This window comes from Brienomyrus brachyistius, chromosome 9 (assembly GCF_023856365.1).
Source record: "Brienomyrus brachyistius isolate T26 chromosome 9, BBRACH_0.4, whole genome shotgun sequence".
In the NCBI taxonomy this organism is placed as follows: Eukaryota; Metazoa; Chordata; class Actinopteri; order Osteoglossiformes; family Mormyridae; genus Brienomyrus; species Brienomyrus brachyistius.
Window position 1 is genome coordinate 11,427,025 of NC_064541.1, and position 25,865 is coordinate 11,452,889.

Genomic DNA, 25,865 nt, shown 5'->3' on the forward strand with positions numbered 1-25,865 from the left:
TCTGATTAGTTAAACTTCGAGGCTGCCAAACCGACTATTCATGACCCATATTTTTGCAACAGCTCAGTTAACTGATTATAGACTGGTCATGTAGGAATTCCACTGAGAAGGGCAGGAGGAATAAAATTGCGTTTTAGGCACTAGACCAATGCCATCAAACTTGAAGTTGGCAGGCTGCCCAAGCTGCTTGGAATTTCTCGATGGCCCCCTTCCGCCCCCTGCTGGACAACATTTTAATTGCTGTAAATAGCAAAATGTGAGGCTGGGGCATGGTAAGGATGTCACTGTGTTTAAGAGTTAAGGATAAAAGACCACAGTAAGTTTGAAATAAGTTGATTTTATTAACATAATGCATAACGCAAAACTAAATTTCATATATTGGCTTGATATATTTTAATCTTTGTTATCTCCTGTTACATCAATGATACATTAGCTCTTTATTGCCAACTTGGAAGAAATGAACAATTATTCAAATTCTAAACTTTCCATAAAAGGAAATTCTGCACAAATGGTGAGAAACCAGATAAGAATATATTTATACAATGTATTCCCCTAAAACCAACATTTTAGACAAATTTCCTTGTCAGAACATACAAGATTATGGTGTTACTTTAAAGACAAATGTTGAAATCCAAAAAGCCTACATATACACGCAAACATTTAATTCCAACCATTTCTCATTTTTTTTGTGTTACTTTGTATTTCAGACTTTTAAACCTTTAATTATGGAATACAGAATTGCAGTCCAAAATTTGCCATCTGGATGCTCATGAGACGAAAAAAAATGCACAAGGACTCAACAGGAGCCTCTCAGGCTCTCATTTTGAGATCAAATAACTCCATAATTCCACTGCAACTCTATACCAAATTGCAGTAAAATTAGCAACATTCATCCAGTGATTTCCTGCAACTGCTTACCCTCTTATTTATTTATATAGCACCTTTCATATATGAAATGCAGTTCAAAGTGCTTTACATAGAAGATAAAAGTTGGGAAGCAAGAAAACAGGCCTACCGAATAATCGGTTAGAGATATTGTAAAAAGGGAACTAATATTATAGCATTACATTTGTTTATTTAAAAAGAAACAAAAATGACTTAATCTTTATTTTCAGTTAAGTAGCTGTAGAAGAAATTCAAGTTTAATATTAGTTTCTTCCATTTTTTTTTTGTCAATAAGTCTGAATAATGTGAAAACATTATGGCTTATCGGGGCAAAAGTAGCATGCAAAATGTGCTGAGAGGGTGCAGAAACGCTCAAGTATATGTACACAGTGTTGGGGAAGTTACTCACTAAAGTAATCCATTACAGACAGAGGTGGATAGCTCAGGTCCAGAAAGTAAAAATCCAGACCAAGGTTTTACTGCAACTAAGCAGTTGCATACTCTGTGACTGTGACTCTTTATGGTCAAATGGTTGGTTGATACAAAACCTTGGTTTGGATTTTAACTATCAATATCTGAACTTTCCACCTCTATCATTAATGGATTACTTTTCTGAGTAACTTCCCCAACACTGTACGTACAGCAGCATTCTTCAAAAAGTAGGTCACCCTACAGTATCCAGTGGGAGGTTGTAAGGTTATATGCTCGCCCTTCAGAACATATGAGATATTAAAAAAAAAAAACAACAATTTTCATATGCATTCATGAAGCACGGAAGATCAGACCAGCTGAAAAGTCAACAAAGGTTTCGGGCTCAGTTATACACCTTCAAGCTATCAAGCGACGTCCACCACAGGGCTGCACATCTTGAGGTAACGCATGTAGAGCAGTTGAGGTAATCTCATGATCTATCATCAGTTAAAAACACTCGATCGACTTTCTCAGGGTCTCAGAGAAACACGTTACAGTGTTGAACTCAGTGCCGTTCCGTACGTACACAGTGATGGCCAGCATTTTCTGAGGGCTAATTCAGATGGTCACAAACAGAATTCAAGCCCGTAAAACCAGTAAATTTCAATTACAGGAAGATTAACAGACAGTCACATGACATCTTTCTTTGCGCGTTATAGGAAAATGCTGCGTGCACATTCAGACCAGTTTTACAAGGGGCACACCTAGGCCCCCTGACAAAATAATCACCAATGTTACGTATAGTTTTACGTATTCAAGGGTCCCTGACCAGTGTTTGGCCCTTCACTCCTATTCCATTCACTTCAGATCAGCAACACAGCTGAAAAGATCTGAAACTCTCCTTCTGCTTCAACGCCTTTCGAAATTCAAACATTATTCACTTATACATTGAATATGCAACGACAGGTCAACATTCACTCAAATAAATAAATAAATAAATAAATAAATAAATAAATAAATAAATTAGTGCATAAATAAATACTGCATCGATATTAGCCTTAGTTATGTTATAGCTCATCTTACAGAGGACCTTGTTTTGAGTTGAAAAGCTGAATCTTGCCTGCGTCAGAACCATGAAGGTGTCACCCATATGTGGGACTTTGGAGGAAGTTAGCAACACAAGGTATACATACTACAATACATGGCAGGTGACAAAATAACAACCCAAACTTGGTAACTCCTATTGCTTTATGGAGCTCTGCATTTAACCCCCCCCCCCCCCCAACCCTTGTGACCGGGGCCAGCCCGGTTCTCCCCAGAGGGCCCCAATGTCACCGATTGCTCGGGAAGGTTCCTGACGTCACGTTAGCATTGATCTCCGTGATACGTGGCGAGGACACCTGTAGGGTTTGTGGGCTCGCTGCCAGAGAACGAGATACTGTTAGTGCAAGGCAGCAACATAGTCGGGAATAAGATGTGAGCCAAATGCATGGCTGACTCAGCGCACAGAACACTGGAAACACACAAAGCATTGTGGGACAGAATAGTAAGCTGAAGTTACCGCTGCTCAGTACAGGTCACACAGGGGTACATTTTCCCGTTCAGAGTTCTTAATGATCCACTCAATCGCATCCCATCCCTACAAGGACACAAAGACTGCAGTTAACAACGTCTCTCCCTGGACAAAACCCAGATGATTTCAGGTCACAACAAAACCATATTGCACTGCAAAGAAAAGAAATCGACTGGCTAAAGCTGATTTTAATCCAGTCTGGGAAATGGACCCACCAGGAATGAAAGCATGAAAGTTCATGATGCAATTCTCCTGATTCAAACAAAAAAGTGTACCAAATAATCTGGGATGAACTTGGGATGCATCTCTTCTAACATATTTGCATTGGTAAAATCTGATTTATTAATATTACATTATATTTATTAATGTTTACTTTATAAACAAAAAAAAATATTGAAAAAACAGTAGCAAACATAATGGATTGAGATTCTAACCATAAATGATGTATTGTGATATGACATTCTGGCTATATTTCCCACCCCAAGGGGCAGAGTAATTACTCAAGAAGAACAACAACTTAATGTGCAGCAGTAATTTATTTAAAAATAAATCCCCACTCCCCTATTATCAGTCTCTATTACTTTCCTACAACTACTTAACAACGCAGCTTTCATTTAGACATTAACAGCTCACGTTACACCACACAGCCACCTATAACGTCGTGGTTACCCAGCTAGCTCAGTCGCTGCCGCATGAGACTCTGCACATCAGGGTCGTGGGTTCAAACCCCACATTAGGCATTTCCACCACTTAGGGGCAGCTTTTGCAAAAAGCCCCATGTCAGTGGGCCAGCCCTTCAGCAAGGCCCCCAGCTCCAGGGGTGTCACATTTGGGGGGGACCCCCCCAACCTGGCTCTCACCTGTCTGTCTCTTATGGACAGCATGATGAGGTAAGTATCACTATTCTATATTTTTAAAGACCTTTAAGAATCTTCTTGTTCAGAAGCAGCCCTGATTGGTCATTTCAGATTTAAAATAAAATGACTATGCAGCTAGAATTCTCTTACATTAGCCAATGTTAATAAATTGTCAAAATACATTCATAACAATCCACACTGCTTCATCCATCCCAGTACATCCCAGGATCATCCAGTACAGGGCTCCAGTGAGCCTGGGATCTAGCCCAAGAAGCAGAGGCGATGTGTTGGGGGGACACCCTGGATGGGGTGCTAATCCATTACATGGGGCAGACACACACACACACTATGGTGAATTTAGGCATGTCAGGTCACATAGCCAAGTGTTCCCCAATCCGGTCCTGGGAGACCCGCAGACAGTCCTTGGGGGGGGGGGGGGGGGGGGGGGGGCAAATATGTCGACCGTTAGGGAGTCCCCAAGGGCCGGGTTGGGAAACACTGAGCCAACCACAGGTATTCGGACTACGGGAGTAATAGAGAGCACTGTAAAGGAGCTATTAAGTTTTAGGTCTGTGGCTGAATCATCGACCACATACCCCATGTCTGGGATCTGCCAGGTGACAGGCGGGTCTAAACTAGGCAGCTCGGCACCACTTGGACGTCTGTACCTTCCGGGCGTTGGTCGACATGGTGAGAGCCATCAGCCCCTCCAGGTAGCTGCTCAGACTGACCCCCTTAACCGTGATGATGGCCTCCTGGGTCAAAACAGTTCTGGGGGAGGCGAGGCGACCAAGAGCAGCAACATATTATAGGCATGTAAGTATTCCAGGGAAGATATTGAGGCGAGAGCCCACATCAAAACGCCGGTTACTCACACGTCCGGGTTTTCCGGGTGCGGCTGGTACACGAGTCTCTCGTCGACAGACACCAGATTAGTCAGGGTTATCTGCAGAGAGAGTCAGCCCTGCCTTTCAGCTGTGTACCACCAGCCAGGTGTCACCTGACCTCAAAGAGAGATTCCCTGTGCCCACCTTCCTTCTCGACAAGCTCGCCTGAGCTCTCAAAGTAACAGCATTAAAAAAGTGAACGTTAAAGCCAGAACATCAAAACAGCCCGTTCATGTCAGCATGAGTCTATGTAAACCCAAACTGAGGACAATTTCAGAACGTTCACCACAATTTTGTTCAATGACACTGACAGACAAACTGAATCACCCCAGTGAGGAAAAATTTAAGCCAAATATTAACAAAAACAAATGCGTTTAATTTCAATTAAGTGGACAGAAACAATTCAAAGGGCATCTATTACAATTACTTAAAAACAGTCTGATATCTTGTGCACATAACTGAACTGTATTTGTGAAGAAAATCACGCTCACATTTGTCGAGCATAGCTCCATTTTCTTCCCTTCTGGATCCACTATGGAGTGTTCCTTTATGTAGGTCAAAGTCCTACTGGTCCCCAGTATCTGAGGTGAGAAACGTGAGTTTTATAAGCTAATGAAGCGTTATGAGTCATGTCCAATTTAACAGTGTTCAGTTCTTACTGTGCAAATCCGTCACGCTACTTTTCACTCTCCATGTTTCATTTGTCTACAGTTATTTTTGTTGCTATTAAAACAACAACAAGAGCAAACAACAAAAACGACAACAGGTAACACTTTACCTGAGGGGGCACAAATAGAACAGCAGCTATTTAATGTATTAATTAATCAGAAACTAAGAGTTAGACGTTCTGATCATTAGTGAATCATTATGGTTCATATACAGCATACAGTTACTATATCAGTTCATGATTTGTAACAGTCACTAAGTTACTTGTGTCCCCTCAAGTAAAGTGTTACCTAATAATAATGATTATTATAATTATCATTATTATTATTAATTAGAGTCAGCACAAATGTAGTTCCACTACTATATTACGGATGACCGTAAAGAGAAGCGGAAAGTCAGATATCTCAGGGTGAGATGCAAGAGTGCACTGACCGCACGGACGATGGCGGGCAAACCCCACTCGGTACTGAGGAGCCGGTGGCTGTGAAGGCGTCCGTCAGTGTCCAGATTGCGGTCAAGGACGTCCACACCCACCACACTGGGGTTCATGGGGTTGGGGTACTTTCTCATAGCCGCCTTGATCACCGTCTCCCATGGGTAGCTGTGCATGAACAACCAGGGCGGCATCGTAAGCAACGCAGACCCTGACGAAGATCACCAATGCACCGAACGTCATCAGGAAGTGCTTATAGACTTGCATACTGCAACCGCGGAAGCCTCAGACGGTCTGCATTGTTGAGAAGGTCTTCGTGGGGGAGTGCAAGAGCCCGCTCACCGCAAACCTCTAGGTCTTTGATGCAACCAGCATGTTGCACAACACGACAGAGAACAAAAACTCCCCGTATTGGAAGAACAGAAAAAACCCAGGATGTTTCTTTTTCGGTCATTGCATCATTTCTGAAAGCAGGGCAACCCAGACGCAGGGTATTTCTCCAGTTTTGAAAGAAAGAAAAACATGAAAAAATTGCCGTATTTTATATTTGTCACCTCATCCATTCTCTGCACAGTAGGGTTTATTCAATTTTACGTATTAAAAGAGTCAGCAATCTCCAGGCCGAAACAGTAACTATACCAAGGATAACCTCCCCATAGCTGCTATAAACTTCTAAATAGCTAAATACCCCAGAGGTAAATAGTAAACTACTTCTGACACCTACTTCACTAAAACCTCACTGGCCTACATCAACAGGAAAGACGGGCGCACATGCAGGACCCACAAGTCTTGATAGGAGGCCTTTGTGAAGTTATCCGGACTGCTATCTTTAGCAAAGGAGTAATGCGATACTGCAGACAGTGAGCTGCTTAATGCAAAACATTTAAAACTTATGCCATAAATCAAATGTAATGGCCGGGTCAAACACAGTGGAATCTGTTCGGGTGTCAATCTGCTCGTCCATCTCCGTCAGGATATTAGCACTATGGTCGGCTGTTCATCACAGGATCCACAAATACAAATAAATACATACAATTCACAAATGTGCAATGTCTGAATGCAGGTCTTTCCAAATGGGTAAAACCCGTTAATTGACTGCTGCCATTTTAATGGGATTGTACTCCGTGTTACTATTTATATTGAATTAATATTGGGAAGTTGTCGGTTGCTGTGAATATCGTGACGTTTTGCGGCTGGCAGTGCGCATCACTGGGCACAGTGACAAAGCACGAAAAGAGGAAGATGGCCAGTCGAATCCAAAGTGGAAAGCAAGCAAATTAGTTTCAACAGAGATGGCGAATCTCATCCCGACGTGCACAAGGCACAGTAACACAACCGGCGTATTTCACGCATTAGACATGGACAGGGTCCACAATGGAGGACAGTGTGATGGTGGTGAGACTGAGCACGACGATATCCGTTAAAATTACCTCGATTAACAGTGTGACATTCTAACTGGAATCCGCGACGATTTCCCCTCGATTTAACAAAGATTAGACATTTCGATTCCAACTTAAGTGATGCAATCAATGCTTGCAGTCAATGTACCGTTACATTGGAAAAAAAATAATGGCACGTTATATTTCACATTATGTGGGTCTGCCTCTATTATTTAGAAACATAAGCTACATACCAAGGCCCCCCGCTTGCATGAACGCCGGCTAGCTAAGAAATGAAAATGAAAACGGCACTTACACTTGCAACAGTGAACCGCACTGCAAAAGAAAAAATGATGCAAAAGCGGTATCGATGCACGACTTGCAAAGTAAGCAGGTCGGTTTCTAGTTACAACGTAACACTGCGTTGTACCTGAATATGTGCTCCGTGCTCCAGATCTTCATTTCCCCCCCCCTCCTCGGGTCGACGGCTCTCGCCTTTGTCCGAAACGAAACCGCAAATTTGCCGTGATGGTGTCCGCTCCGGTCGCACTTCTCACCGGGAGCCGTATGGCCCGACAGCGCGGAGCAGACCCGCCCCGCACCGAGACGGCGAATGGCTGCCGGCTCCGCCGTGCAAGAACCCAGCTTTGGCCAATATGGCCCAAAGATGTGGGTTTTATTTTTTTTTTTAAAAGGCCACTAATCACGAGGTGTGCGGAATTGTGTCCCGGCTTAAGACACTGCAGTTGTGATTTTAGGCTGTATTTTTTGCTGAAGGAAGCACATCCGTTATTGTATTTGCTTTGAAATGCGTTGTGGGATAACTGGTCTGCTGGTCCGGATTAGACGTCAATGTTACACGTACCAGAAAGCGAACTGATTGCCGGCTGTCAACCAGTGCTGTCCAGTCACCCCGGATTTATATTCACCGAAGAGCGGATCAGACACTCGATCAGACGGATAATACACAAATGTAATTCTCTGTCATCAAATGCAGATGGAACATAGTAGTGATTAAAGTGACCAATTAACCCTGGTGCGCCCAAAGCAGGAGGCAATGACAGCCATAGTGCCGCATTTGTAAAACGGCCATCCAATGTAAGGGCTTTCCGCATGATAGATCTGCTACAAATCCCAGTTTTGTTAAGTTCACACTGTATAATTTTTCCGAGGCTGAGTCAGAGAGCAGCAGTTTAGCAGCAATCCTTTTAAGTGTCCGTCTATCACAGTCAGCGAGTTTCCACTTGCAGCCCCGGATCCTGTTTTTTCAAAGCTACTTGTCTGCATATGGTACCTGCTGGTATTATTTTACGAGTGTTCCCTTGACAAACTGAATAAGTCTTGTGTTTTTGTGACAACTGCATCTGAAACGTTGGCACTAACTACTTCCTATATTTGGAACTGTACTAGCAGTCTCATGTTCCTTTGAAAAGCAATATAATATGACATATCACAAGATGCCACGATGACAGGTGTAGCTTCAGCAAAGACCTCTTTTGTTCATTGTCCTGAAAAGACCGCAGCACAACCAGCAAGTAGGAGTGTATTTCATCACACGCACACGTAGGCACGCACGCCAAAAAAGAGGAAATACACGAGCGGTCACACATTTTAACAGTGGGGGGTGGGGCGACTCGGACATCTGACATCCGACATCTGAGAGATAGTAACAAATACGTAAATACAGAAGACGGGGAATTACAAAAGTTATAATTTTATATGAAAGGCGGAAATGACAATAATTATACTTGATGAAGGGTGAGTGGCACATGCATCGAATATGCAAATAAGCTACACATGATTCACCACGATTGGATGCCCAGGCCACCGAGGCAGGGATTTAAGATCCTGCAGGCCTGAACCACAGCTAGCAGTTTCCATCAAGTCACGCAGTAGTTGCGCCCCAACCTCCTCAGAATTTGGCTGAAGTATGCAACTATGTGCTCCCCTTCAGGTCCTGCCTGTGACAGGACCATGCCTAACTCTTCACTGCTGGCATCCATGACTAGCATGGGAACATTGGTGAGTGCCATTCAAAGCTGGCAGAGGGCCACGGTGCAAGTGTCACTTCCCTTCAACGCAAAGCCACTTCCCTTCTCTGTAAGATAGTGTAGTAGCTTTGCAATGCTGGCAAAGTACCCGGCCAAGTATCTATGTAACCAGCCCCAGGAAGCTGCCCTCCATGCTCACGACATGGCCCAGGAAGTAGCACCCTCACCCAGCGGATCGGTCACCTCCACCCTCTCCCCATTTCTGACAACAGAAATGAAGACTTCAATTTAATGAGGAGCTGTTTTACCAACCATCCTGACAACACACAGCACATTCAGCATGGACAAATACACAAATTCATATGTGTTTTTATACGTATTTATTAATAATGGCACTGCGTCAAAGTTACATGGTGTGCCATAGTTTAATGCTTAAAGCAAACTTAACTGGATATGACTGTATCGTTTAAGGTTTATACTTATTAGTCGATTAATTCTATTTTGTACGTTAAACGGGCACAGTAGATATTATTAGTAACGGAAAACTATTTCGAGGGAACTTAAAACTATTTAAAAAAATTATCATCCTGACATCTTAGGGGCTCCGTAGTAGTATAACATTAATCTTGAATAAATATACATAAGAAGAATTTTCCGTAGCTATTGATATTTGTTTTTAGCCGAACAAATTTAAGTTTACACACATGCCAAGTACTGGATATACCTAGTTAATTATCTTGCACATGCGCAGTCGACACGCGCGGTTTACGCTGGACTTAAAAATCTGAGTTTATACGCGCAGCGACCGCAGCCAACCCCTGATGACTGTTTTACGTCACGTCCCCTTCGTCAGCAACTAAGAGCGCGGTAATTAGAGTGCATTTACAGTGCATTGCTGCACCCATCACACTACCAGCCGCGTCAGGGAACGTAAGTGTAGCCGTGCAGCGGGTGTAACCTCACCACCACACTAGTTTGGAGAACCTATGAAATATGAAGTGACCTTTACGTATCATGCGTTTTGAAACAAACGTGTACCCTCGGCCATTAGGAGAATTACACACGCATGCGTAGTTTCATGGGAACTTCCCAGTCTCTCCTTCAAGAAAGTGGGATTTCGCGTTTAGTAGCAGCATCACTGGCGCATGGAGTACTCGGTGTTGGGATCGGACAGACGGTCTTTGTCGTATGGTAAGCCACTAAAACTTCTGCCTCTTTCTGATTTATTGGACGTTTACCAAGTTACTAAGCCGCTGCGACTTTGGGTGTTTGGTTTCCGGAAAGTGAAGTTGTATAATAGTGAATGAAGATATTGTAAGCATGTTTGACGCGTCGATACTGAAGCAGTATGAATTTCTCCCAGATACATTGTACAATATATTCCGTAACTGGAGTAGTATATGGTTATTGGAAAGGTTACAATGTTTACAATGTTACTACAACGTTTGTCGGGGTGATTTATACGTGTTTTTCATTTTTCAGTTCGATCGCTAATAGAAACTTGTGGGCCAATTGTCTGTAATTCCTGATTTAAGACGGGTACACATGAACGATTTCTTATAGGGTTTTACACGCACCTAAACGCTCCGTCAAAGTAGGAGTTTGGCTAAACCAGTTTTACTGTCTGGACGTGGCTCCGTGTGTGCAGTTGGCATGTTCTTCCTTCGGATTCCCCCCCACAGTCCAAAAACTTCCTGAGGCTGAGCGGAGTTACGAAATTGCCCATAGGTGTGCATGTGTGAGTAAATGATGTGTGAGTGTGCTCAGTGATGGGCTGATGACCCATCCTGGGTTGTTCCTTATCTTGCACTTGTAGCATCCGCGAATGGCTCCGGACCCCCCGACCCTGAACAGGATAAGTGGTTTCAGAAAAATGAATGGATGGTCAGAGGCCCTTGTAATGTTTGTTTTGCTAGCGATGGCCCACTTTTTAGCTGAGTTTCGGCAGCCCTGAAACCAAATATCGGAGGCATATGTCGAGTAAGGACAGTAGCCACTTCTCTGAATTTCTCGTCGGCGATGATGCTTGTGGCAATATGTAGTCATTTTAATGCTTTTTCTTTACAAGAGAATTCTCTCTCTTTCCTTATGCAGAGGAGCAATTGAAGCTTCACCCAATTCACACTGATCAAAAGCATGTCACCCACTTTGTTGGAGCTAATATTCAGTTGCTTGTCCTGCAAGGAGACTTTGACTGACTATGAGGGTCAGCTCATCCGGTCTCAGCCTACAGACCTGCAGAAGGCGACCTGTCTCATGCAGACCCTGATCCGGAAGGGGGAGTATGCCTGTCGGCTGTTTTACGAGGCTCTGGAATCGTTGGACCCTTCTTTGTTTGAGCGGGTGACAGGCGTCCGAGGTGAGCATCTCAAGGGTAAATGTACATATCCATGACAAATGTTAGCTCCAGCAATGTACATATGATCCAGAAAAAAAAATCTTCTTAAGATTATAGCTTATTGTAATGCATATTTAAATGTGAAATCAAACACCAAAGTAATGTTGAATAAACTCCAAGAATGTGTAATTCAGATATAACAATGTAGTACAAAAAATGACAATAGTACAAAAAAGTCTCTCTCTGTATGGTTTATATGGCCCCATAATGCACTGCATGATGACACTGTATCGTAATGCAGTGTGTTAAACACATTAATTTTGACAGCCCTGAAAATACGGTATTATAACCTACAGCTGAACATTTTTGCTCTAGTTCCTCAGGCTAGATACTGTCTGTTGTGATTCCGCAGGCTACTTATAACATGGCTTCTTCTGAGACATGGATGTGCAACCTTTATTTCCGTTCACGTTATTATTCATCTTGCTAAGCTATCTGTCTCCCCCCCTCCTTTAAGCCTAACTGGGGAGGCAGCGTGTGGCTCAGTGGGCTAAACCTGTGTGCCTGTAATCAACCCCAGCCTCAGCACGTCTGCGGGCCCTTGAGTGAGGCCCTTAACCCCCAGCTCCCTGGGCGCCGCTACAGGTGGCTGCTCTTCAGGGAGAGCTTGCTATACAAAAAGCAAGTTGAGGGACGCTTAAAGATCAATAAAAGTATCAATTTTTTATTATTTTTTTTTGCATATATTGCACTGCAAGTTTGGTCTCTTTCCCCGCCATATCACCATGTCCTAGCTTATGTGACTGATTGCCTCAATGTCCTGCAGCAAGGCGCCCCCTTGTGGCCACACCTTGTCCTCTTCAGGACAGGACCCTGCCAAGTAAGTGATTAATATGAAATTCTTTAGTTTCTTTGTATCTGTCTTAATAATCTATTGCAGAACGGTTACTTGAGCTAAATCTGTTCAGTCTCAAGCAAAGGAGACTGAGGGGGGGCATGATCCAGGTATATAAGATTCTAACAGGTTTGGATGCTGTTCAACCAAATAGTTACTTCAGCATTAGTTTAAATACACAAACTCGTGGCCATAGGTGGAAATTAGCGGGAGAACATTTCAAGCTGGATTTAAGGAAGCACTTCTTTACACAGCGCGTAGTCAGAGTATGGAATAGCCTTCCTGATAATGTAGTGCAAGCTGAATCCTTGGGTTCCTTTAAATCAGAGCTAGATAAGATTTTAACGACTCTGAGCTATTAGTTTATTTCTCCCCAAGCGAGCTTGATGGGCCGAATGGCCTCCTCTCGTTTGTATAGTTCTTATGTTCTTATAACTAGTTTCTGAATGTGACGTACAGCTAACAATGATACGGACGTTCTTATCGGACGTTTACAGACGAACAGAGCAATGCTCCCACTTGTGTAGTCCACATTCAGAATTCCACCTTGGTCAATTGCATCATTGGAAGCAAGAATGACCAGTATATCAACAGCGACCAACAGGGCCAGCTTCTTCAGAGTTTGATGGAGGCTCGACAAGGTAAAAACAACTGTAATTGTTTATTTGTGTTGCCCTGTCATGCATACAAGGGCTAACGGCCAGATGTTGCCCGTCTTTTGTTGTAGCTGTGCAGTTTAGTCACCCGACAACATCTCTCTATTTTGTTTGCTTATCCATCCAGAGCAATAGAGTTTTATATGAAACTCACAGACTTGGGAAAAGTTTTGCGGTAATTGGAAAAATCCTCACACCTCCAGGGTTATGAAATTACAAATTTACCAAAAAAGTTTTTGAATCACTATTTTTAATTTTGGTGATGTAATTCATTCCACATAACATCCAGAGCACAGAAATGTTTTTCTTTTATTAAAAAAAAAAAAAAAAATCCCTTTGAAATATAGCACATTTTTTCTTATGAGTTGTAATTTTTTGAGTATTACAGCTGCCTGGCTCAGGTGTAGCTCGCTGGAAAGCTCAAAGATTATTTTTCATTCATTTATGTTTACTGCATTTGGCAGACGCCCTTAGCCAGAGCGACTTGCGTAAGTGCTTAGAAGTCTCACCAGTGAGCACGTTCTGATACTGGTTCAACATTCTACTTTTTTCATCTTCTTTTATAAACATAGCTTAAGGTGTACCTGACGTTTACCTATCGTGAAGTGTAAAGCTATGTTTCTGAAGCACTGCTCCATGCTACTTTTGTCAGTGGAGGCAGATGGTCCTGATTGGCGCTTGTGTACAGCAGTAGTGTTACACCAGACCTGAAGGGGGCAGATGCATTGCTACAAATACAAATACAAGCAATGTAGTTAAATGGGTAAACTTTCTATGAACAGTTTTAAAGATATTTCCAGGCTTGGGTTGTATTTAGTAATACCGCAGGATTTTGAAATCCTTGCGGCAAAAATAGCCTGGATGGTCCGCCTGCAGGGTGAGTGATGTAAGCGCATGCAGAACAGTGAACTGGTTAACTGCTATAAACGATATATCCGTCCATCCATTTTCCAAACCGCTTATCCTACTGGGTCGCGGGGGGTCCGGAGCCTATCCCGGAAGCAATGGGCACGAGGCAGGGAACAACCCAGGATGGGGGGTCAGCCCATCACCGGGCTAAACGATATATCGACTTATCATAATAAAAAATGTAAGTAAAAATTTAGCCGTTTTAATAAACTGTTAAGGAACATTGCTTGATAGCACACGCCCATCACGTTAGCGAAATTAACGCAATTCCGATCTTACAGTACAATTTTAAGAACGGGCAACCTACGACTAACAAATGTACAGCAAGGTTGAGTTAGCAGAACACGCTAAATACTACTGTTTTGGCAATATGGAAGAGAGAAGTGGTCTCTCAGAGGAAAGTCAGTGAAGAAAGTTACAGCTCAGCAGCCACATCATTTTAAAAAGGAGATGTTGTGGATAAACAATAAAAACAGTGGTGTGGCGGTACTTTTTGCAATTTACAGTCCGATATGCAACAGACTGGTGCGATGTACTGTAATCTCTACTAAAACAGCAGCAATTATGGTTTCCACTTTCAACCTGAGGAAATACGGGAGAAATTGTGTCCCGAATTGGTTAAAAACAGGACACAGCATTTTATTTTTCATTACCAGATGGGTGGCAGCTCTACCAGCAGTGTCAAAGCTGTTCACTTAAGTGAGCAGCCGGGTCCCGGTCAGAGAGAAACCCAGCAACAAATCACACTGTCAGTGTTAGGGTTACGGCCTATGGGGAAAAAAAGAGAATTTTTGTAAGATTTATTAAAATTGGACTTCAGCCTGCAGTCCATTAAATTTGTTGGCTTTTTCATTTTCTGAATCTAAGGACGGGGCGGCATGATAGTGCAGTAGTTAGCACTGTTGCCTCACACCTCTGGGATCCGGGTTCGAGTCTCCGCCTGGGTCACGTGTGGGTCAGAGTTTGCATGTTCTCCCCATGTCGTCGTGGGGTTTCCTCCGGGTACTCCGGCTTCCCCCCACAGTCCAAAAATTAGCTGAGGCTAATTGGAGTTGCTAAATTGCCCGTAGGTGTGCGTGTGAGAGTGAATGGTGTGTGAGTGTGCCCTGCGATGGGCTGCCCCCCCATCCTGGGTTGTTCCCTGCCTCTTGCCCATAGCTTCCGGGATAGGCTCCGGACCTCCCGCGACCCAGTAGGATAAGCGGTTTGGAAAATGGATGGATGGCTGAATCTAAGGACGATCCTAAGAAAAAATGGACCCTTGTCGTAAAAACTAATGACCGTCACTGATAAATATCTTGCATTATCATTCGACTTACATGACCCAGCCCTGAAGCCCCCCCCCCATCCCCAGGATGACAAAATTCACAGATGGGAACTGTCCCCCAATGTATCCGTTTTTTTCCAAGATTTCCTACTATAGTTGAGGCATGCAGCTGCAAATGCACATAAGAAAAGGTGAGATTATCACTATCTTTGGTGCTGAAAAGGCAGTAAGGAATTTTTAAATGGATATTTCTCACATGCCACATTTAATGCCATGAATAGTTATGCAAAGGTAACGTCTTGAATTAAAATGGAATGACCTGCCCTTGTTTCCTCCTACAATCCGTAAAACATGCAGCTGCGGTATACTGGCTTCACTGACACCCCATAGTGACTGTACACCCCATAGTGGACCGACATTCCATTCAGTATCTTTCACTGCGGACTCAATGAAATATGAAGCTGTTGACTTCAAATTCCAGAGATTTCAATGCTAGCTGACCACAGTCCAAATAGGGTTGAATTTAAGTGTGAGAGATGTTTCTAGAGTTACTGACTGAGAACCACTACCTGTCCTAACCGAATGAGTTCTTCACTGTAAAGATGCAGTGTAATTGAGATTTCTCATTCAGAGCAAGACATCAAGTAACAGAATAGTATTGGCGCAAAGCAGCTTAAACTTTCCTACATACAAGTCTGTTATCTTAACACATTTTTCCTACCTTGTTACATTGGCAGATGTAGCCACGGGCGGCGAATGTGAATCCTGCCAGATGGGGGCAGCACAGACCGCTGCATCATCTGAAAACCTCCAGGTTCACGGCTCCAATCTGGAGTACGTCATCATTGGAGACAAAAATAGCCTGACTGTTGAGGAAGGAGAGGAAAGCAGTGAACCTGAGGAGTAAAGGAGGACCTCAGTGGTGGTGGTCCTTGTGGGTCACAGACATCTGAGCAGGGCTGCTTGTGGATAAGTGGTGCTGCCCCAGACTCCTCTGCTCTGGATATGTCAGGTTAAGTCAGGGAGCACTGGGGGTTTATTCTTGGAAAATGTCTGGATTTGAGCCCATTTCCATATGCCCCCCCCCCCCCCCCCCGATAAACTGGACTGATGGAGCTAACCCTCAAAGTCTACCTACAGAGGAGTACAGCCAATCCCCAGATGAACATCCTACTTGCAGACAACTCGTACTTATGGACATCCATCCATAAAGTCTGTTATAATAAAAATACATATAATAAATGTACATACTGCTTTGGGGTGGTGCATTAAGTGCTTCGTTGACTGAAGGTACAGTGTATAATTAGTTATTATTACTGCATAATTATCATTATGTACTGTATTATTTTACTAACTTACCTACAAATTCGACTTTAAGACAGTGGGGGAACAGACTCATTCATATCCTGGGCACCGCCTGTATCTGTAGTATCGTTTGTGCTGCAAGTTTTTTATATAAAAGATATACTAACACTTTCAGTATTGTGTATACGAGATGGCACAGACCTTCAGGGCAACACTGGCATTCTCACTGCATTAATTACGTGCACAAACGGTCATTTTTTGACCGGGAAACAAATGGTTTTTTTTTTTTTTTTTTTGTTTTTTTTGTGGTGGTGTGACGTTGTGAGGAATGCCTTCCTTTTCTTTATAAACCTTGTTCGTTCAGTCCAAGAATTGCACTGCGATGTTAACTTTTAGAACAAAACATTTTCGGCGGGGACAGAAAATCCACAACAAGATACACTGGTTTTATTTTCTGGGCGTGGGCGTCTTTAAAGAGCAGGTTAAACATAGCGCACGGCGCGTGTTTTGTTTTTCCCTTTTGTTGCGTCGCGTGAATGTGGGCAGACGCACGAGAACATTTCATCATGCTTGTCCTTTGCGTTCCTCCCTGCAGGAGTGCGCAGGTGGTATGTGGTCCGTAGAAATGCCTGTGGTGTAATGAATTTCTTTGAAATCACGTAATGATGAGTTAATCTCATTTAAATGTGTATTTGCATTAAAAAAAAATTATTTATGGACATGTATGTTTATCATTTACAACATAAACATGGTTGGGGGGAGATTTGGCTTATGAAGATTAGTGCACGGTAAAGGGTGACCCATCAATAAGCAAACCACACACCCGCCTGAAAACGAAGGGCATTCCCTTTTATTCCATAAACGACTAGGAAATTTGGTACTTTCCAAAATGAGGAAGGGAACAGGGCAGGCTGAGTACAGGCCGGCTGGAAAATGGACTGCAAGGTTCTTTTTTCTTTATAGGTAACGCAAGTTTTTTTTTTTTTTTTTACACAAGGCAAAAGCAAAACAAACTGATTCTTGTAACTGGTTTACAAGGACTGAATGTTAGGGTTGTAGGAAAACAACTTAAAAATGCTCATATCAATGACAATAACATTCTTAGTAACAATAATAAATCATTAATTCAAATTATTCAAATAAACTAAAGTTTTTAGCACAGTTCAGTAGATCGGAGCGATTGGTAAATACAAGTTGACTGTACATCTTATACATAAATGGTCACCCGTCTCTGCCTCCTATGACCTTCTGAGACCAGACGGTATTCACAGCTGGCACATTTGGGATCGTATTCATCTCTGTCGTGTGGCATTAAATATTTTACAGCAAGGAGAAGCAAATATATCCAGCAAACACAGAGACGACCCCTTTAAGCAAGTAAGAAAAACTCAAATGTTAAACCTCCACAAACAGAAAAGACCTTTTTCTTAAATATTTTAGTTATATGACTGTACAACGGATAACACAGCCTGTTTCTACTTTCTCGTCACAATGTCCGGGAAGGGGTCTTAGAAACGGCTTGCATTCTAGTCTGAAATTCCCGTAATGCCCGTAACGAAAATCAAGGTATATCCCGTTTAGAAATGCAGGGGCGGGACATAATTGCTGGAACAGATTAATTGTATGGCAACCCTGACGATACAAACATCCACTGCAACTCGGACTTTTATAAACGGGCTTTTCTTCCAGTGTATGGATGGGGTTCCCTCAAATCACGTGGTGTAGTACCGGCCTGGTCTGCTGCTGTAGTTCCAGCCCATAGAAACCAAGGATTGTTTTCTTTTTTTTAAAAAAAAGCCACACACTGAGGAAATGGAGACCATAAGACATCACTTGATCTCAGCTCAATTCTCACCGCAGTGTGTACACACATGTAAACACTCAGGACTTAGCCGTAAAAAACATCACCATGTAGGAAAACATTTACAGTCCAAGGCTGGTACAAATAATCCTTAAAACATCCATTATTGTCATCACTTTTGGCTTGTTGCCTTATCCTCCCCTAATCACTGGCTTAGGATACTATCCTGACTGACCGTTTCTCCCATAATAAGCTGCACTGAAAATGTTCAAATAAATTTTTACAATTTATTTTGTAATTTGTATTTACAAATTTTTCTGTAGATTTGTGCTTGTGTATAGTCCTGTATGGAGGGAGGAGCCAGATGCTCAGCCATTTACAGAATCCCCTGGGATTCAAACGTGACAAATCCAAATTTGGTGATGGGAGGGGTTACACCATGCTGGGTGCCCTGCCAGGCGGGGGGGGGGGGGGGTGATGTTGGCAGAAAGGGTGAACCGCACACAGCAGCCACAGAACAACAGGACACATGTCACTGTTTTTTGTCTGGAAGATCTGGTACTCAACAGCAGACAGGCGACCAACCAAACGTCAAGCCCAGCCATCCACCCGATTTGTTTCGGCCTGGGCCCCCATTCCCACCCAGGGCCCCCATTCCCTCCCAGGGCCCGTGACGTGAGCGTACAGGAACCATGGGAGACGTCGGCCAAACCCAGTGGGACGGACACCACCAGACACTGGGTTGACCCTCACCACCCAGTCAGACCCTAACAGTTTGTCCCGTTTCATTCTTGGGGGGGCTTAGGTCTGGGATGGGGGGGGGGGGTGCCTGTAAGGACGAGAGAGGGGCAAGGCACCGGGCTACACTTCTTTGATCGTCCTTTCGGACGGCCGGTACTCGGACGTGTTGGGTGAGGACATGTAGAAGGACTTGGTCTTGCGCTTCAAGCGAGCACGCTTGGTGGCCAGCGACAGGCTGCGCTTGCTGGAAGAGATGATGTCTGAGATGAACTTCTTGCAGTCTACGCACACCTCCATGGAGCTCCAGTCCTCGGTCAGCTCCTCGGGTAGAGCCACCTCCCCACGTGTCCCGTCTCCGGGTTTGGTCAGCCTGTGGTTGAGCGAGTTGCAGCATTAGACTTAGCCATGTCCCGGTAAGATGGAGGTAAACAGATGAGGAATGAAAGAGCGGTACCTGGAGACAGTTCGCTGGAGACTGTGCCGTTGGGGGCTGGAGGAGGACGTCTCGGGCTGGGCTGAGGGGGTGCCGTGGGGCAGGGCACTGGGGCCCAGCGAATAGATAGGCAGACTGGCGTAGGGTTTGGCCGGAAGCCTCATCTGAGACAAAGGAGGGACCGCAGTGTTAGTGCTCTTACTGGCAAATGCTCGATATCAAATGGCTAGAAAGGACCTCCGTGGCAAGTTGGCGTGTGCAAAGCCACCCCCGGAACTCTGGCCCACCCCATCCCCGGCCAACAAAACAGCTACGGCCCGAGGATGGCTTAATTTAACGGGGTGAGGTAGGGAAGGGTCCTGGTCCCACTCCATAGGCTCCCGCGGAGAGTTAACCGAGGGCAGCCAAACACACGAACCGCATCAAAGCAGCCCCCTGGCCGACGAAGGGAAGGAACGTACCTTTTTACAGCACTGCGAGCACACGGGTCTGCATGAAGAGAGCAGCAGCGGGGAGCAAAGAGAGAAAAACACTCAATTACAGCATAATGACCAATAACCCTGGAGATGATCTCAAAGTAAAGTCCCAGGGTTACTTTAACTGAGGCTTAACTGCCCATCAGATGGGATGGGAAATCGCGTCGCTTGTACCAGCTCTAAGGAAATGATTAACGTGTCCAAAATACCCTCGAGGAATGTCGTGGCGGCCTTGAGGCCGGGCCGGGCCTCAGGAATGCGGTTTACCTTTTGCAGAACTGGCAGGTATATGACCAGGTGAAGAGGGAGAACCTCTTTGTCCGGCAGGAGAAGCAAAGCTGTGGGGGGGGGGGATGGAGACATAGAATGGCCTTGTCTTACTTTTATATGGAACAGCAGCATTTACAGATTGTCGTCCTGAAAGTAAATTCTTCCAGTAAAGCAACCAGCTACACAAAATGCCACATCACTGGGTGAGAAGGGTTATAAAAGGTCAAACTTCATATTGGTGTCATCACCACATGTGCGTGGCAAATCAGATGTGTCGGTTCTGTAAAGATTTATTCTGTTTAGTCACAGGTTTGTGGGGTTTTTTATGTCTAAACAGCCGTAACATGCCACGGTGGGTAACATGGGAAACGTTAGCTGTACCGGAGTAACACACTCGGGGGGGGGGGGGGGGTGCTTTACCTTGCCCTTCTTCAGGGCGTTGTACACGTCCCGGTACTGCTGGAACTTCTCCAGCTCGGCCTTCACCAGCACCTGCCGGATGTGCATCACCTCCTCCACCGTGAGGGCCAGGCACTCCACCGGGTAGCAGAACTCCTCCTGCAATACGGAGGAGCCCCCGGTTACCGGCACGAGCCCAGCACGACCCCCCGCCCAAGTCTTTGCCACATCTACTGAGCATGCTGGGTAGAGCTTGGCCTACAGGAAATCGGCTGGCAAACACCTCGCCGTGTGTTTTTTTAACCTCGCGCCCTCAGGGACCACCGCTCGCTTGTCAGACCTCCTTCAAAAGGGTTTGCGCCTGTGGAAAACCTTATTCAGCGTCAGTATGGGTACACCACCCGCCTCAATGTCCTGACTGGCCCTGCGGGCTGCTCCACCAGGCAATAAAGGAGGTGAAGAACGACCGCAAGTGCCTCCTGTCTCCTGGGGAGGGAGGGTGGGTGGGGGGGCGGGGAGAGGAGTCGCTGATGGGACTAAATACTTCATTTCATGTGTGAGATTTATCTTCACTGGCAGGCCGAGCAATTTATCAGAACACATAAGCAGGAACCCGCACAAAGGATACGTTCAAAATGAGCATCACTCAAGCCCAATAATCCCCAATGCATCTCACAGCACCGTTACCAATGCTGAGCATCAAATCGTGTTTGTATTCTGATTCCAGATCAGTATATGGTCAACGTTAATAAGGGTACCATAACCAGGTCACAGATCAAACCCATATTGGCAACGTGTCTGTTGAGCCCCCCCCCCCAGTGTTAGATTTTGAGGGAGCCTAGGGGCGGGGGGGGCACGCTGTTAGTATTCAGGGCAGGAAGGGAGTCAAGTGGCACCTACCGGCTTGGTGCGGACGTCACTGTCAACCTGATCATTGGAGAAATTACACAGGTCAGCTCCACTGTTTAACGCCTCTCTCAACCAACAACCACGCTAAAAGCAAGAATGTCCTTCTTCCACAGTTTACATAATACTGACAAAAAAACGACTCAGTCACTCACTGAGCTAGGTGGAACATGCAAATCATTTACAAGCATTGAGGATATTTCTGCAGGCAATGGCGTGTGACATAATTCCAGTTTTACAGTTTGCGACCCAGAAACTTCAGGACATTACGAATCAGTCCTATTGCCAAAGGACACGGAGAGTCAGCTGAGACCAAACCAAGTTCACACCAGACAAACCGCCTCTGGAGATGTACGCAAATGAAAAACCCTCAGCACTCCACCCCCCCCCCCCCCAGTTCCAGAAATGAATCGGCCTCTGTGAGACGCAGTACCCAAACCGTGCCCAGAACACCAGTAATGCTGATACAAAGAGAGCTGGACCTTTTCCACAGGGCCTGCTGTTTCAGCAGATGGGTTGCACTGGTGCATCGTGGGTAATTGGAAAAGCACTCACAGAATATAGAGACGCAAACCCAATCTAATGGGACTGAAAACAAAAACGTAGGCAAAACCAACAGTGCGTCCCTCCACGAAGGACACTGAACATCGGAACGCCGGGGAACACACACGGTACTCTGCTGTAGTATAAAAAAAAAACAAAGCACAGAGTTAAATGCACAGTTGGAGGTTTTACTATCTAAAAACAGCTAGATGGCGCTCTACTGAGAAGTGATCCTCAGAATAGAGGAGCTCGGTCGGTGTTAGCCAGGGTCTAGCTATGGTTTCTACAGTGCAGAGCGAAGCCGAATTTTATTGATCAGTGCTTTGGGGGGGGGGGGGGGGCTGTTATTGTGGAGTAAAGCGTGATGATGAGGAGGCGCGTCGAGCCGTGAAGCTGGTGAGGTTACGTCATCAGGGCCACGGTCTCAGCCTGGCTGTCGATTTCCCCAGCTAGCAAGAAAGCGCTAAGAGATGCTGAGGTCTACGTGGGCGAGGTTTGGGGGTGGGGGGGGGGGGCAAACCTTGGAGGATTCGGGCCCGCTGACGCAAACGCTCTCACACAGGGCGGACACGGCCCACAACACCCCCAGCACAGCCGTCTCGGAGGGGTGGGCGCTCTGCAGAGCGTGCAGGGCGGACATGGGGCGGATCCTGGGAAACAAATGGACTATCCTCGCCACCTGAGTGACAAACATACAGATGGGGGAGGCGTTTGGGGGGGCAGAAACGGGAAGGGGGGGGGGGGACGAGCTAACTGACCTCCCTCTGGTTCTATTATGTTGCATAAACAGAGATGGTCTAGAGGTTCCTCAATAGCAGGAACATGAGGGCCGGTGACCTCAGGGCATCCTTGGACTAAGAGTCACCTGTGGGGGGGGGTTGTGGGGGGGGGGGGGTCGTGGGGGGGGGGGGCGCTGGAGTGTCGTCCACAGGAGCGACAGTCTGCTATTTCAGTTTGGAGTCCTACGCCATCCACCACCCCATCAAACCGCCTTCAGGGTCGCACCCCATCCCTGAAACTGTACGCCATACCTGTCCCCACTCAAACCAGGGCTTTACTTACACAGTCAGACTTTCATGACACACAAAGGATTCAGGTTTTAACCACTCAAACACGTGGAAGGTGGCCTCAGAGGAACTTTGGGGGCGGGGGGGCGTACTCACCAGAGACTTGGAGCTCTGCCGCGTCGGGGGCATGAACTGCCGCACGTTCGTGGGGGTCTCCTTCTCGATGGAGTGTCTCCTCTGGGAGGCCTGACGTCGCTCCGGTTGGGGTGTGGAGGAGATGGGCAAGAACAGGGGTGGAGCTGGGGGAGGGGACCTTAGAATGAGTCCTGTGTTCGAAGGGGGGGGGTCTGACCGCACGCGCTGCTGCAGTGGTGCCGGACTTCAGGAAGCCAGTCTTACTCTTCTTGCCCAGGACAGACTCTGGGGAGGTGTCCTCCACCATGGACGTGGAGATGCTGGAACTACTGGCCGACCGGAGTGTCACCTCCTCCTGCCACGAGCAACAAAGACGCCTAAACTGTAAACAGTAACTACAGCCACAGCATATAATAATAACCAGTATTCCCACAGAGGGCATTGCTGTCAAACCCCTTTAACCTTGTTAAATACTACAAACACTCAGTAAGCAAGCATGGCAGATCACAGCCTGGATGTAAGACCAGAAATTGCACACAGGGATTGCTGTTGGACCGTAGAATATTATTAAATAACCAACCACCCAACTAATCAATCAAAGTGAAAAGCAAGTAACCACGAAGTTTTTATCAAATATATTGAATCTTCCATCATTTTCTGTAACCGTTTGTCCTATTCCGGGTCACGGTGGTACTAATCCTGCATGTCTGGGTCTACACACCTCCGACTCGGAGCTTTCCAGCTCCGCCAGCGTTGGGGCCTTCAGGAGTCTCTTCCGCTGGGACAGCAGCTGCCCCTCGGCCACGCCCTTCTGCTGGCTCTGAGCCGCCGTCCCATTGGTCAGTCCGAGGGCGCTAAGAGTCTTCTTCTTGGAGGCCCCGTTCGACATGTCTGCGCAAAAGGTGGTGAAAGTGAATGAACTGCACACAACAGATCATGCTTGGTGTGTGTGTGTGTGTGTGTGTGTGTGTGGGGGGGGGGGGGGGGGGGGAATCAGAGGTTCATTGATCTAGTCTGGTCTGCATTTAATAGATTTCACATATAAAATGACTTAAGATGCAGCTCTTATATCGGACCACATGAGTGGCTGGTCTTTTCCTGCAGTCTACATACTCCGCACCCCCTTTTCAAGACAGTGCATGTGAAGTAATGCACTGTCTTAGTAGACAGAGACCACCGTCTTAGCGAAAGCTGTGTTCAGATACATTTAGGACAGTCACTTCGCACCCAAGTGGTGCAATCCACTTTTATTTATTCTGCAACACTTTGCAGCATTAACAGGCGGTGTAAGTCTCAGGTATCACTTGTCTTTCACTCTACTGCACCTTAACTGAGTAACTGGGTAAGTGAATTAGTAACTAAGTAAGCAACACTGAAGTATGAATAAATCAAAGGGATTGAAGAAGTTTACGTGTAGGTCAGAATATGGTATATGCCGGAACTTTCCGCTGGGGTTGGTCCGGTGAACAGCAGTGACTGGGACAGGGGCCTGTTCTTCAGTGTCACACTATCATTCCCAGCACTGACTCATTCTTCATTAAGTGAGATGGGAAAGTAGAGGAGGGGGGCCGGGACTGAATGAAAGAGGTACCGAATGTGAGCAGGGGTCCAAGCCGGGCGGTGGGGCCCGAGGGCGTCCGCCGGAGCATTGATGCTGTGCCAGGCGCTGCCCGTAAGGGGAGGGGCACGCGGCGAGCATGTTAACGAGTGCACTAACGAGCGTGCAAACGCCCCCCTTTGTAAGCGGTCACTTTGACGGGGCGGCGAGGGGGCATTTTCGTAGCTGGAGTTCTGCTGGTCTGAGGCCCTAGCAGCCTCTGGCATCTGAGAGGCAGGGAGCGGGCTCCAGCGCAAGGCCCGGCGCGGCGGCGCAGGATTGGGCGAGCTGAGCCAGCAAGGCGGGACTTCCTGTGAATCCCCGCGTAAACAGTGTAGCGGAAAAGAACGTTTCCACAGAAGCAGAGATGAAAAGGGGGCCTGGGCCAGGGATCGGCGAGGAGGAAGGTCGCTGCGGATAGACCACTGACACGCCACACACGTATAAGCAAGCCCAACGTACACCACAGAACCCGCACACATCGCGTTTACGCCAGAGGTTAAAAGGGTTAAACACAGATCACACACAGTCACATTGCCCAAAAGAGGAAACAAGCTGCATTGAACATTACACTAAACCCACCCCAGCCCCTGTTAGAACACGCCACCTTGTCAGTGAGTGAGTGAGGCATGAACACCAGTGAATTAAGGAGAGACATGTGAAAGCCAAGCAGCGAATGAAGCATGGTTAACTGTGAGCTCTCACACACACAAGCACACACACACGCAGGTGGCACCCGAGATCTCACAGTATCTTGGGACCCGCCCTCAGACACTGGTGCTGGAGGTGGGCGGGGTCACACCTGTGAGTTAAACTACAGCCTGATACCTGCACCACAGTGTTTTTGGAACTCGGGTCCAAATCTGGTTCCTTTGACTCGCTTCCCCAGGACCGCTTGACACACGGCAGGTGGCAGAACTGAGCAGAATTAAGTCGAACCCCCTGAATTTGCTGCTTAAAATGCTTTTTGCCATCAGGAAAATGCGAGCAGAAGGTATGCATGTCCTCTGTTTTTTTCCCGATTTCGCTCAAAGCCTGACCATCAGGGCTTAAGTTCAGAGGCCCCTGATTAGTCAGGGCCGTACGAATCACTCCTCAGCCTCCT

General features: G+C 45.9%; 3 protein-coding genes across 13 annotated transcripts in view; 1 reads left to right on the forward strand and 2 right to left on the reverse strand.

Annotated features, from left to right (window-relative positions):
• Window positions 1–317: 317 nt before the first annotated feature.
• On the reverse strand, window positions 318–8,495 carry prelid3a (PRELI domain containing 3A). 5 transcript variants are annotated; one of them, XR_007399641.1, is made up of 7 exons: window positions 7,522–8,495; window positions 5,712–5,880; window positions 5,105–5,194; window positions 4,602–4,672; window positions 4,323–4,497; window positions 2,858–2,935; window positions 318–2,716 (listed from the first exon to the last, which is right to left on the reverse strand). XR_007399641.1 is itself a non-coding variant. In XM_049025116.1 (7 exons), the coding sequence occupies exons 1-6, from the start codon at window positions 7,551–7,553 to the stop codon at window positions 2,864–2,866; spliced, it is 537 nt and encodes a 178-aa protein (XP_048881073.1). In that variant the 5' UTR covers window positions 7,554–8,494; the 3' UTR covers window positions 318–2,716; window positions 2,858–2,863. The 5 variants fall into 5 exon arrangements, 4 of the variants coding, with proteins under 4 accessions (XP_048881073.1, XP_048881075.1, XP_048881077.1 ...); XM_049025116.1 differs by having other exon boundaries at window positions 4,395–4,497; window positions 7,522–8,494; XM_049025118.1 differs by having other exon boundaries at window positions 4,395–4,497; window positions 7,408–7,522.
• Window positions 8,496–9,903: 1,408 nt separating this feature from the next.
• Window positions 9,904–17,215, forward strand: si:dkey-29h14.10 (uncharacterized). 3 transcript variants are annotated; one of them, XM_049025114.1, is made up of 5 exons: window positions 9,904–10,012; window positions 11,177–11,441; window positions 12,247–12,300; window positions 12,813–12,956; window positions 15,885–17,215. In XM_049025114.1, exons 2-5 carry the CDS (start codon window positions 11,219–11,221, stop codon window positions 16,052–16,054), a joined length of 591 nt encoding a protein of 196 aa, XP_048881071.1. In that variant the 5' UTR covers window positions 9,904–10,012; window positions 11,177–11,218; the 3' UTR covers window positions 16,055–17,215. The 3 variants fall into 3 exon arrangements, with proteins under 3 accessions (XP_048881071.1, XP_048881070.1, XP_048881072.1); XM_049025113.1 differs by lacking the exon at window positions 9,904–10,012 and adding an exon at window positions 10,019–10,273; XM_049025115.1 differs by lacking the exon at window positions 9,904–10,012 and adding an exon at window positions 10,019–10,273 and having other exon boundaries at window positions 11,267–11,441.
• A 65-nt stretch (window positions 17,216–17,280) lies between these two features.
• LOC125748650 (protein spire homolog 1-like) overlaps window positions 17,281–25,865 on the reverse strand; it is a 39,921-nt gene continuing 31,336 nt past the window's right edge. For 2 of the 5 annotated variants that reach the window (XM_049025078.1, XM_049025080.1), the window contains 9 exons: window positions 23,885–24,054; window positions 23,428–23,518; window positions 23,185–23,327; window positions 21,473–21,499; window positions 20,594–20,731; window positions 20,171–20,241; window positions 19,889–19,916; window positions 19,449–19,591; window positions 17,281–19,364 (listed from right to left, as the gene is read on the reverse strand). In XM_049025078.1, coding sequence (XP_048881035.1) covers window positions 19,115–19,364; window positions 19,449–19,591; window positions 19,889–19,916; window positions 20,171–20,241; window positions 20,594–20,731; window positions 21,473–21,499; window positions 23,185–23,327; window positions 23,428–23,518; window positions 23,885–24,054 — 1,061 coding nt within the window. In that variant the 3' untranslated portion in view covers window positions 17,281–19,114. Of the gene's footprint in view, window positions 19,365–19,448; window positions 19,592–19,888; window positions 19,917–20,170; window positions 20,242–20,593; window positions 22,701–23,184; window positions 23,328–23,427; window positions 23,519–23,884; window positions 24,055–25,865 lie in introns of those variants that run through there. The other 3 variants (XM_049025079.1, XM_049025082.1, XM_049025083.1) reach the window with 2 other exon arrangements.

Bases quoted from the DNA above. Each gene is read 5' to 3' on its own strand.
- prelid3a (XM_049025116.1), bottom strand. From the start codon at position 7,553: ATGAAGATCTGGAGCACGGAGCACATATTCAG. The intron at 5,881-7,521 runs GTACAACGCAGT...GTTCATGCACAG, and splicing joins AGCACGGAGCACATATTCAG to CTACCCATGGGAGACGGTGA. The intron at 2,936-4,394 runs GTACAGACGTCC...GTGTCCTTGTAG, and splicing joins TGTCGACCAACGCCCGGAAG to GGATGGGATGCGATTGAGTG.
- si:dkey-29h14.10 (XM_049025114.1), top strand. From the start codon at position 11,219: ATGTCACCCACTTTGTTGGAGCTAATATTCAGTTGCTTGTCCTGCAAG. The intron at 12,301-12,812 runs GTAAGTGATTAA...GGACGTTTACAG, and splicing joins TCAGGACAGGACCCTGCCAA to ACGAACAGAGCAATGCTCCC. The intron at 12,957-15,884 runs GTAAAAACAACT...TTACATTGGCAG, and splicing joins TTTGATGGAGGCTCGACAAG to ATGTAGCCACGGGCGGCGAA.